This window comes from Oryzias latipes, chromosome 18 (assembly GCF_053564925.1).
Source record: "Oryzias latipes strain Hd-rR chromosome 18, Olatipes_Hd-rR_3.1".
NCBI lineage: Eukaryota > Metazoa > Chordata > Actinopteri > Beloniformes > Adrianichthyidae > Oryzias > Oryzias latipes.
In genome coordinates this window covers 34,252,536-34,264,610 of record NC_136254.1, presented here as the reverse complement: position 1 = coordinate 34,264,610, position 12,075 = coordinate 34,252,536, and the positions used below count along the sequence as shown (strand labels likewise).

At 37.7% G+C, this 12,075-nt stretch overlaps 1 protein-coding gene across 2 annotated transcripts in view; it reads right to left on the bottom strand.

Annotated features, from left to right (window-relative positions):
* Positions 1-2,225: 2,225 nt before the first annotated feature.
* LOC111949261 (myelin-oligodendrocyte glycoprotein-like) overlaps positions 2,226-12,075 on the bottom strand; it is a 150,101-nt gene continuing 140,251 nt past the window's right edge. For both annotated transcript variants that reach the window (XM_078935873.1, XM_078935872.1), the window contains exons 4-6: positions 8,125-8,327; positions 8,009-8,053; positions 2,226-2,962 (exon numbers count right to left, since the gene is read on the bottom strand). In XM_078935873.1, the coding sequence (XP_078791999.1) occupies positions 8,042-8,053; positions 8,125-8,327 (215 nt within the window). In that variant the 3' untranslated portion in view covers positions 2,226-2,962; positions 8,009-8,041. The remainder of the gene's footprint in view (positions 2,963-8,008; positions 8,054-8,124; positions 8,328-12,075) is intronic.

Sequence of the window (12,075 nt, the reverse complement as noted above, 5' to 3'; positions counted from 1 at the left end):
CTTGTTAGGTGATCAGTCGCTATCAACTTTTTTCAATTTTTCAATTTTATTTGTATAACCCAAATTCACAACAACAGTCATCTGGATGGGCTTTCGTATAGGTAATTGAAAAAGTTAAACATAAAATCAAATGGATCATGAATACATAGAATTCAATAGGATAATACTAAAACTTTAACTAAACAGACTACGCCAAACTGGACATCCCTGCCCTTAGACCCCCCTTCGTTGTGAGGAAAAACTCGTAAAAAAAGGATTCTGGGAAAAAACGAAGAAACCTCAGGGGTGCCCACATGAAGGAGGGATCCTCCCCCAGGACGGGCAGGCGATTTACCAGAACTCTTAGAGAAGAATTAACTTATCTAAATCTACAACTACACATTTCAAGTCATGCAGAGGAGCTTCATCCAGAAAGGGTTGGGGGGACAGTCAGGGGCGCGAGTCGAGCCGGAGACAGGATCCACAGCCAGGTGTAGGAGCAGGAGCAAAGGCGAGGAAAACGGTCAGGAACTGGAGCACGGATGAGCCAACTGGAGTCTGGAAGCACTCCCACTCCCCAGGAGGGGAGAGGAAAAGAGGGACAATACATGAATCACTGCACCAAACAGAGGCATGGAGAACTGAATGATAAATGATGATCAAGAATAGAGAATAGAGGAAGGGTAGAAGTAGAAAAGAAAAGAGGACAGAACCCCAGTGCACCATAGTTACCCCAGCTTCAGGAGGATCTTGAACTTGATTCTAGAATCAACTGGGAGCCAATGGAGTGAAACTAACACAGGAATGATGTGATCTCTTCTGCTAGTTCCAGCTAACAATCTAGCTGCTGCGTTCTGAACAAGCTGGAGACTTCTTAAGGAACTCTTAGGACACGCTGCTAACAAGGAGTTACAGTAATCCAGCCTCGACGTAACAAATGCATGGATGAGTTTTTCAGCATCACTCTTAGAAAGTATATTTCTGATCTTAGCAATATTCCGCAGGTGAAAAAAGGCAGTTCTACACGCCTGAGATATGTGAGCCTTAAATGATAAATCCTGGTCAAGTAAAACCCCAAGGTTTCTAACTGTGGAATTGGGGGCTATACTTATGCCATCCAGGGAGACTATCTGAGCAGACAGAGTATCTCTGAGGTTTTTAGGACCAAGTATAATGACCTCAGTTTTTTCTGGGTTCAAGAGGAGGTAATTAATTGTCATCCAGGTCTTGATGTCTCTGATGCAGGCGTTCAGTTGCTCTATCTGGTCATTCTGGTCAGGCTTCATGGATAAATACAACTGCGTATCATCTGACTTGTGTCTAAAATAACCACAAAACTTGAACTTATATCCCAGTTAAAGCCGTTGAAACTTTGACGTTGTAACGTTGTGACAAAGATTTCTGCCGAGAGAAAAAGTCAAGATGGCAGCAAAAACAAAAAAAACTCACTTTATCAATAATGGCCATGTACCTTATGAAGTCTGGTTGCCACATGGCGGTGGCAGCCAGCATTACCAGCCGGTAGCAGCTCTGATTGGACGATGTGTAAATGTCTTTGGACAGTGGCTGTTCGTGTCAAGGGCCACTGGTCGCCCAGTACCTGGGGGTTTATAAAAATAGGGTCATTCTGTACGCCTGATGGCCGCCAGACTACCTCCGTCTACATTCATGATCAAACCAACAATTTTCATAAAAATCGTGCGATGGTGTGAAATCTAGCAGATTGTGCGGACGCCTCCCCATCACGCGGTGGCAGTTGTGTTTGTGACCGTAGCATGAAAGATCCAGAACATTGAAACAGGCTGCTTTCAATCCTGCTGGACTTGAATTTAGACGTGTTTGTCATAAACTCCAGATCATGACAATACATGCTAATGCTAACGCTAACGGATGATCAATAATGAACCGGCTGCCTCACGGATCACTGATGTATTCTGTGACTTTCTTCTGTGACGTCAGCATGACCTGTAATGGCTGAAGATATTTATCGTTGACCACATTGCTGTAGATAATTTGTTCCTGTTTACTCCCCATTATTATATTGTCATGGTGTATGTATTTTTGGATTAAAATTTTGACATCTGTTCGTGAATTTCATTAAAAAAAAGATCTCCAAAAATGTTTGGAACTTTTTTGTTTTTATTACTTTTCCTTCACTTTTTCACAACAGCAAACAAAGAATCTGCAACAAAAACACTACATGTAATTTAAACAATCAAAGAACCTGAAATAATGACTCCAATCTATTTAGAAACATTTGTTTGATTTCTTTTATTTATGAGGATTAAAGCTGATTTGTTCACACAGACAGACTGAAAACCAGGACCAGATCAGGAATTTAACTGGTTTAAAACACAGCTTTAACTGAAAGAGTTTTTACTGTTTTACATAAACTCACATGACTTCCTTTCAAAACAAAAGACACATTGTACCACATTGGATCATCTCAACACAGCAACTGTATTAGTGGGTAGACTGATAAAAAAATATATTAAGAAAAAAAAAAACAACACTGCTTAATTTTGATTGTTGATGGTGTATCTACGAGAAATTCATAAATCTAACAAACTAAACCGAATCAAAGCTAATTAAGTGACCCTTGCCCAATTTTTTGGAGCATGTGGCACATTTAAAATTCACCTTAGAATCCGGTCTGCCTTAAGTGTGAATTGTGGTTGTGATTACTGACCTCTAAATGATGAGCAGTAAGCGTGTGGCCCCGCTCAGCGAATTGTCTACGTGACAAATACAATATTTTTTAGAGTAATTTTTTCGTCTGCTCCTGATTTACAAAAGATTTGAATAAAGAAATATTCAGATATACAAATTTAAGCATCATTTTCTGCATATTAGTCCTACATCATCAATCAGAAAAATGCAACACGTGATTGTTTGGGTTTCATGCATTGTCTTCTGTGCTCATGGTGGGTTTTTGGTAAAATATTCTTCTCCGTGCCTCATGGTTCTTCCTGGGTTCTCGTTTCTGATCGATGACAACCATACCAGGAACAGACAGGACAGCAGAGAACATCCACGGTAAAGACAAGATATTCGGTAAAATTAATTTAATAAAATAATCAATTTAATGATAGAATAACATTAATTTAATAAATATGAAACACAGTCCAAACTTTCATGACTCCACCCACTAAAGCTGGTCCTCATGTGACCAGATTCCTAAACAGAAAAGTGCTTTCTTACGACGCGCCAGTATGTACCCCCCTTTACTGCATTGGGACTTATGATATTTATCCCGCTTTACTGTGCCAGCATTTATTATATGTACCCCCCTTTACTGCGCCATTACCTATGGTATGTACCCCCCTTTAATCCCAGTACTTATGTTTTGTACCCCCCTTTACTGCGCCATTACCTATGGTATGTACCCCCTTTTAATCCCAGTACTTATGTTTTGTACCCCCCTTTACTGCGCCATTACCTATGGTATGTACCCCCCTTTAATCCCAGTACTTATGTTTTGTACCCCTCTTTACTGCGCTAGTACCTATGGTATGTACCCTCCCCTTTTCTGCACCAGTACCGATAATATATACCCCCCTTTACTGCGCTAGCACCTATGGTATGTACCCTCCCCTTTACTGCGCTAGTACCTATGGTATTTACCCCTCTTTACTGCGCTAGCACCTAATGTATTTACCCCCCCTTTACTGCGCTAGTACCTATGTTATGTACCCTCCCCTTTACTGCACCAGTACTTATGATATGCACTCCCCTTTACTATGCCTATACTTATGGTATGTACCCCCCTTTACTCCCATTACTTTTGGTATGTACTCCCATTTAATGCGCCGGTACTTTTGGTATGTTTTGGTATGTTCCCCCCTTTCCTCCTAGTACTTATGATATGTACTCCCCTTTGCCAGTATTTATGTTATTTACCCCCCTTCACTGTGCCTGTACTTATGGTATTTACCCTCTTTACTGCAGTGGTACTTTTAAAAAGACATTTGTTTTATTTTTTCTACATTAGAATCCCTCAGACACTTAAAAAATAAAAAATAAAATTAAACTTAGTGAGTATGGAAGCGATTCTGTAGCATAAATAAAAAGCAAAGTCAAAACCAGAAATGCTTTTTCATTTTCAAAATGAAGCTGCATTTTTTGACTCAAATTTAAAAGGAAAAAGCAATGATAAAAATGATAAAGAAAATGGTATTTGACATTTCATATTCAAAATGGTTCTCTGGTAAATGTGTAGCAAAATTCATTTACCCTATTTTCTGGACTATAAGTCACCCTTTTTTTCATAGTTTGGCCATGGGTGCGACTTATACTCCGCAGCGACATATATTAGAAATAAATTGAAATAAATACATTGTTATCCCTCCTGTTATGTTTATTTGTGAGGAACAGAGATGATGTTTCTGGGTCAATCTGATGTATGAGGTATGTTAAGTGTTAAGAGTATGTTAAGTGACTCAGAGAATCAGCAAACCTTTTTTTTTACAGTAAGATCTTGAAGGCTAAAAACATAATATTCTATTTTCCAATGATTTCATAGATTCAGAAATGCAATAAAAATGACAACTGTTTCTACAGATACAGGATGAAAACAGAGTATTAGTTGGACAATGATGCTTCATGAAAGGAATAAATAAATATGAGAAAAAATTACTGTGAAATTATGAGATAAAAAGTCTGCTATGATTGTGTCATATGAGGTTGTGCAAGTTATTAGATCTTGGTCCCAGATTTTGTCAAATAAATTTCCCGTCAAAATGCGACTTATAGTCCAGTGCGACTTATCTGTGTTTTTCTCTACTTTATAATGCATTTATGGGCTGGTGCGACTTATACTCCGCAGCGACTTATAGTCCGGAAAATACGGTAGAAATGTCTAATTTGACAATTAAAATGGATTAACAGAAATGCTTTTTAATTTTCAAAATGTAGCTGCGTCAAATGGCTCAAAGGGAAAATGAAAAATCAATACTTCAATGCTTTTTCATTTTATACTTAAAACCGCTTATTCTGTGTCATAATAAAAACGAAAATGCAAAGAGGGGATTGCATTTGCATTTTCACATCCACCCTGGGAAACTTGGCGCAATAATCATTTCTTAAAAGCATTAGCAGAGGGGAGGCGGGGCGATGACATCACTGCTTTCTCTGTGTGTCCGGCCGCTGAAGTTGGCTTGCGATTCACAGCTTCTGATTCGTGAGGGCACTAAAGGAACATTCCGCTGCATTTTTAGCATTAAGATCCAGGAATCCAGGTTTGAGCAGTCCAGGTCCAGCGGTTTGTGAACAGGACCTGGTTTTAGGTGATCTTATCGGATCAGATATTGAATCAGAAGCTGTGAATCGCAAGCCAACTTCAGTGTCGTCTGACCTGACCGCACTGATTTAAAAACTTATGATCGAGCAGAGCAGGGGCTTAAATATAATCATGACAGTAATAGAAGCACATTATGAAGATAGTCTCCTGCAGCTTCGCGCTGAGTGAGTGTTTTTGGTCCAACCAGCAACGTTTAGCATCGATAAATCTGCTGTCTGATGATGGAGCTTCAGCTGTCATCAAACAGCAAATTCACCGCGAAGCTGCAGATCAAGGTGTAAATATCTGGGCATTACATCAGTCTTTATTTTGTTCTGGACACCACTGGAAACACAAATTCATATGATGGTTTCTCAGATCGCAGCAGCATTTCCACCTCAGCGATCTGGAGCTTCGCGCTCCGCTGTGCGAAGGCAGCTGGCGGTCCGAGGAAAAAAGCTTGTCCGCGGTGCGTCAGGAGGAGGACCGCAGAAGGCGGACATGCAGCTACTTAGTCCTGAGAATCTGTGGAAACTCATCAGAAGTTCACAACCATCACAAAACTGTCTTCTCTGCCACTAACACAGTCTGCTCCTGGTGCGTTTGTGTCAGTCAGCGGCCGGACACACGGAGAAAGCAGTGACGTCATCACCCCGCCTCCCCTCTGCTAATGCTTTTTCGAAATGAATATTGTGACAAGGTGCGCGGGGTGGATGTTAAAATGCAAATGCAATCCCCTCTTTGCATTTTCGTTTTTATTATGACACAGAATACGCGGTTTTAAGTATAAAATGAAAAAGCATTTTGAAATATTGATTTTTCATTTTCCTTTTGAGCCATTTGATGCAGCTACATTTTGAAAATTAAAAAGCATTTCTGTTAATCCATTTTAATTGTCAAATTAGACATTTCTAAATGAATTATGCTACACATTTACCAGAAAACCATTTTGAATATGAAATGTCAAATACCATTTTCATTATCATTTTAATTAAGTGACAGAATAAGCTGTGTTGAGGAAGGAAATGAAAAAGCATTTTGGTGGATTGCTTTTACCTTCTATTTTTGAGTCAAAAGATGCAGCTTCATTTTGAAAATGAAAAAGCATTTCTGGTTTTGACTTTGCTTTTTATTTATGCTACAGAATCGCTTCCATAAGTGAAAAGTATTGAGACTCTTTTACCACCGTACTGGTTACATTTACCTACTATAAAAATCACAATTTATTTCAGATATATTGTTTTCACAATGATTTCACATGAAATTTTAACGCCCTGCTTGCCTTCTTCCAAAAACCAACAATTAGCTTCTCCAGAACGTGAGTTCTCACAAAGACCAAAGACGGGCTCACATCACCCCAGTTTTAAAATCCCTGCATTGGCTCCCCATATGCTTCAGGATTGATTTTAAGATACTTTTAACAGTTTTTTAATGTATTAACGGTCTTGCGCCTTCTTATTTATCAGAACCTTTAGTAAGATATGAACCCTCGCGGACCCTGAGATCCTCTGGCACTGGCACCTGTAAAAATCAAAACCTATGGGGAGGCTGCATTTCAGCACTATGGTCCCCGTTTATGGAACAGTCTGCCGGAGGACCTGAGAGCCGCAGAGAGCATTAATGCTGTTAAGAAAAAGCTAAAGACCAATCTGTTTAACTTGGCTTTTAGCTAATTTTTTACTACTTTATTTATTTATTTAGTTATTCATTTATATTTATTTATTTATTCATTCATTTATATTTATTTATTTAGTTATTCATTTATATTTATTTATTTATTCATTCATTTATATTTATTTATTTAGTTATTCAATTATATTTATTTATTTAGTTATTCAATTATATTTATTTATTTAGTTATTCATGTATTGTTATTTATTTCATCTTGTTTTATGAACTTAAACTAGACTTTTAACTTGTTATCTTAATGTACCTTATTATCAATATGTTTACTTTTCATCCTCATTATTATTTCCGCTGCTTCCTCAGCTGGAACCTCTCCCTTTGGATCGGCTGCTGTTCAGCCACTGCGGCTCTAGATGGGAACCTGTTATGCAGCTGTTCACAGAGAGGGAGGTTCTAATTATTAGCGTCTCCAACATCTTGTTTTTGTGCTCAGCCTTTTTTCCTCTTTGACTTTTCCCATCAGTTAAGGGGGTAGGAGGTGTGAAAGGAGTGGGGAAGTGTAGGTAAGGGGAGGGGCGCCCTATTTGTTAATTTTTTCAATGTAAAGCACTTTGTGTTATGCCTTTTTATGAAAAGTGCTTTATAAATAAAGTTTGATTGATTGATGGCTGGATATATGGATTGTGCGACGAAGCAGACTCTTAATGGGGTGTAAAGAATCGATCAGTCAGATTTGTGACCATCAGTGGTTCATTTTTCTTTAGTTACAGCAGCTTTCACAAAAAAAAAAAAAACATAAACGGCATCAAAACATTCTGATGAACTTTGCTTTTTGCTGGTTTTCTTTTGGATTTCCAGAAATTCTTCGGCTTTTTCTAGATGTTTTTTTTTAGCTTTAAACTAATAAACAAACTAAAGTGATAAACTCTGACAGCAAAGCACAGCTAAAGTTATCAGTCAGTCTCTTTCTACAGAACCTTGATCTCAGCTTCTAAACAGTTTAGTTTAGAAGATAAATTTAGTCTAAAATATCATCACCTGATTATAAATGAGGATAAAATTAGAAATAAAATTGTTTTAATTTTGTTGGAACAAATAGATGAATAATGGAAACATGGTTCTCACCTCAGAGTGATGGAAGCAGAATCAGTCCAGAGATCAGTTCTGTTTCTGAACAAAGAGATTATAAGTTAACAGTTCTGTTCAGTTAAAAAAAAAAAAGTAATTTATTTATGACTGACCTCCTTGAAAAGAAAAGGACTCAGGATCGCTGCAATAAAAACACCAGCAACACTAAGAACAATACCAAAAACACCAACACCAACATCCACAACATCAACAACACCAGAAACAATAAAAACAACACCAACAACAGCAACACCAATGCCAATGGAAACAATGCAAACAGCAACGGCATTGATGACATCAGAGCTCAGACCAGATCCTATGGGGAAGAGCAAAGAGATTGTGAGAAACAAAAGAACTCAAAAATAGAAAGTAAAATAGAATTAAAGGTCAAATTTTGTGTTTCTGAACACAAATAAAAAAAATATATTTTCTATTTTAAATAAATCATTGAATTATAAATGATTGAATCGTTGTTTTATTAAACAAAGCTAAGAAATAAAACTTTAACAAACCACTATGAAAACACAACTAACCTGCATGTATAGTTAAATTGATAAACACATTTGGTTGTTCAGAACTCAGCCACTCTGCCCATCAGACCTGGAACTCCCTTCTCTCTGATTTACAGAACATCCCTCAATTTTCCAAAAATTTTCAAAACCCACTTCTTCAGACTAGCACATCCACCCTAATTATTTGCAATAATACTGTCTTTATATAACTTTATGAATTTAACTACTGTTTTATGTGTTTAATGATCTTTTATTTAACCTCAGGGTAATAAAAGGAAACATTGAGTTTTTGAATTCAAGCAATATTAAGCCAGTATAAATGTGGCAGGATGAACTAATTGGGTTACAGGTGTATGAGCACCTGACTCGCCCTCATTCCTGCCTGACACTGCCTCTCTTTTTGGGTTTCTGCTCCTGTCAGTGCAGACATTGTGGCCGGTCTTGCTGCCCTTACATTGTCCCTTTGTGTGTGTTTGCTGCATTCTTATTGTTCTTTAGTCTTTAGTGTAGCCTTTATCACAATTCCTCGTCACACAGCAGGTCTGCTTGTGACTGACAAAAGGTGAATTGGAAAATTACGGTGGCCGAGAGGTGCAAGACACGGTTACATTTAAGATACAGCAACAGCAAATCCTAGTACAAATGAATAAATCACGAAACACAACAGCAAATACTGAAACACAACTGGAAATCGTGAAACACAACAGCAAATCACGAAACACAACAGCAAATACTGAAACACAACTGGAAATCGTGAAACACAACAGCAAATCACGAAACACAACAGCAAATACTGAAACACAACAGCAAATACTGAAACACAACAGCAAATCATGAAACACAACAGCAAATCACAAAACACAACGGCAAATACTGAAACACAACTGCAAATCATGAAACACAACAGCAAATACTGAACCACAACAGCAAATACTGAAACACAACTGCAAATCACGAAACACAACAGCAAATCACGAAACACAACAGCAAATACTGAAACACAACTGCAAATCAAGAAACACAACAGCAAATCACGAAACACAACAGCAAATCACGAAACACAACAGCAAATCACGAAACACAACAGCAAATACTGAAACACAACTGGAAATCGTGAAACACAACAGCAAATCACGAAACACAACAGCAAATACTGAAACACAACAGCAAATACTGAAACACAACAGCAAATCATGAAACACAACAGCAAATCACAAAACACAACGGCAAATACTGAAACACAACTGCAAATCATGAAACACAACAGCAAATACTGAACCACAACAGCAAATACTGAAACACAACTGCAAATCACGAAACACAACAGCAAATCACGAAACACAACAGCAAATACTGAAACACAACTGCAAATCAAGAAACACAACAGCAAATCACGAAACACAACAGCAAATCACGAAACACAACAGCAAATCACGAAACACAACAGCAAATACTGAAACACAACTGCAAATCACGAAACACAACAGCAAATCACGCAATACAACAGCAAATCATGAAGTGACGTAATATAAAACTAATTGTGTATTATTTTTTACATTTTCTTATTACTGTCTTTTTTATGTGGACATTTTCAATACTTGAGACAGTCCAAAAGCATTTCTTCAATTGTATTACTACAATAAAAATGACAAAAACGTTTAACAAGGTAAAGTTTTTGCTTTTCCGGTATTAAGGGTTTTCCCTCTCCGTTAAGACCACTCTAGCAAGAATGCTTCAGGACTGTTTCATGTATTTAAAATGTTCGCATAAAGAAAACAGTAATTAATAACATTTAAAAATCATACACAATTAGTTTTATATAACGTCCATTTCTGTTAGAAGCCATGTTTCCGCTTTCATTGTTGTGTTTCTGGTTTTGGTCATTTGTAACGGGGTTATTTTTTTGTAATTCGGTATTTGTTTCAGGACTCTGTAATTTTCATGATTTGCTGTTGTGTTTCAGTATTTGCTGTTGTGTTTCGTGATTTGCTGTTGTGTTTCTTGATTTGCTGTTGTGTTTCATGATTTGCTGTTGTGTTTCGTGATTTGCTGTTGTGTTTCGTGATTTTCTGTTGTGTTTCATGATTTGATGTTGTGTTTCAGTATTTGCTGTTGTGTTTCGTGATTTGCTGTTGAGTTTTGTGATTTGCTGTTGTTTTTCCGTATTTGCTGTTGTGTTTCAGTATTTGCTGTTGTGTTTTATGATTTGCTCTTGTGTTTCAGTATTTGCTGTTGTGTTTCGTGATTTGCTGTTGAGTTTTGTGATTTGCTGTTGTGTTTCCGTATTTGCTGTTGTATTTCAGTATTTGCTGTTGTGTTTTATGATTTGCTCTTGTGTTTCAGTATTTGCTGTTGTGTTTTATGATTTGCTCTTGTGTTTCAGTATTTGCTGTTGTGTTTCGTGATTTGCTGTTGTGTTTCATGATTTGCTGTTGTGTTTCAGTATTTGCTGTTGTGTTTCGTGATTTGTTCATTTGTACTGGTATTTGCTGTCGCTGTATCTTAAATGTAAGCGTGTCTTGCACCTCTCGGCCACCGTAGAAAATAGCCCTCCCTTCAGGTGATATCCAGTACTGATCGGTATGTGTGCCTCTTTAACCTGCTTGTCCTCTGGTTGCCGGGGTAACGCCCTGCTGCCCGTCTTTTTGGTTTGTCTCCACAGGGTCTTTGGTGTGGAACCAACTGCTGCTTTGACAACAATTTAGAAGGGATATTCATTCAGTACAGTTAAAACCAATGTTTGAAAACAAAAAGAAACACACCCCCACTTATTGTGAGACCCTGTGGAGGCGAACCAGAAAGATGGGCAGCGGGGCGTTACCCCAGCAATCAGAGGACAACCAGGGCAAAGAGGCACAATGAGAATGCAGCAAAATAGAATAGGTATTTATTTGGAAAAAAAAAAACTGCACAGTGTGCTCAACAACAAAACTGATTTCTGTATAATATCAGGAGGATTTTTTAAATATATTTGAATTGGCACTAACAGTTTTGTTTACTTTTGTTTTGGATGTATGGTAAAACGTTACTAATTAATAGCAACTGTAAATTATCTGAATACAAAATAATTAAGTGATACCCATCTCTGTGTGTGAATGCAGGTCACAATTAATGTGATAATAAAAATGCATTCTCCCGTACATCTTCACATGTAATCATGGGTTTAGATATACCATTTTTTACAGTGTGTAAGGTGACCTTGGGTGTCCTGAAAGGCACCAATTAAATAAAAGTCATTATTATTATTAGTACTCTTGTTGTGAAGACTCAGCACATTGTTGATGACATCACAGGAAGTGATGCCAAGTTCATTTCTTCTTCGGTGGTTTTCTGGGTTTCTTGAGCTAATTCCTGTTTCCATGTGCTCCCGGTCAGCAGCAGAGAGAGACTTTAGTTGCCAAAAAACCCTGTCTAACACCACACTTCATTCCAGTTGCTGTATTTTCAATATTAAGTAACTGAGAAAACGTGTTTGAATCCTTTGTTTTATATGCTTTACTCGTTTTATTCGTGCAGTTATTTTTCTTGGCCGCTAGGTGTCCCTGTTGTGAC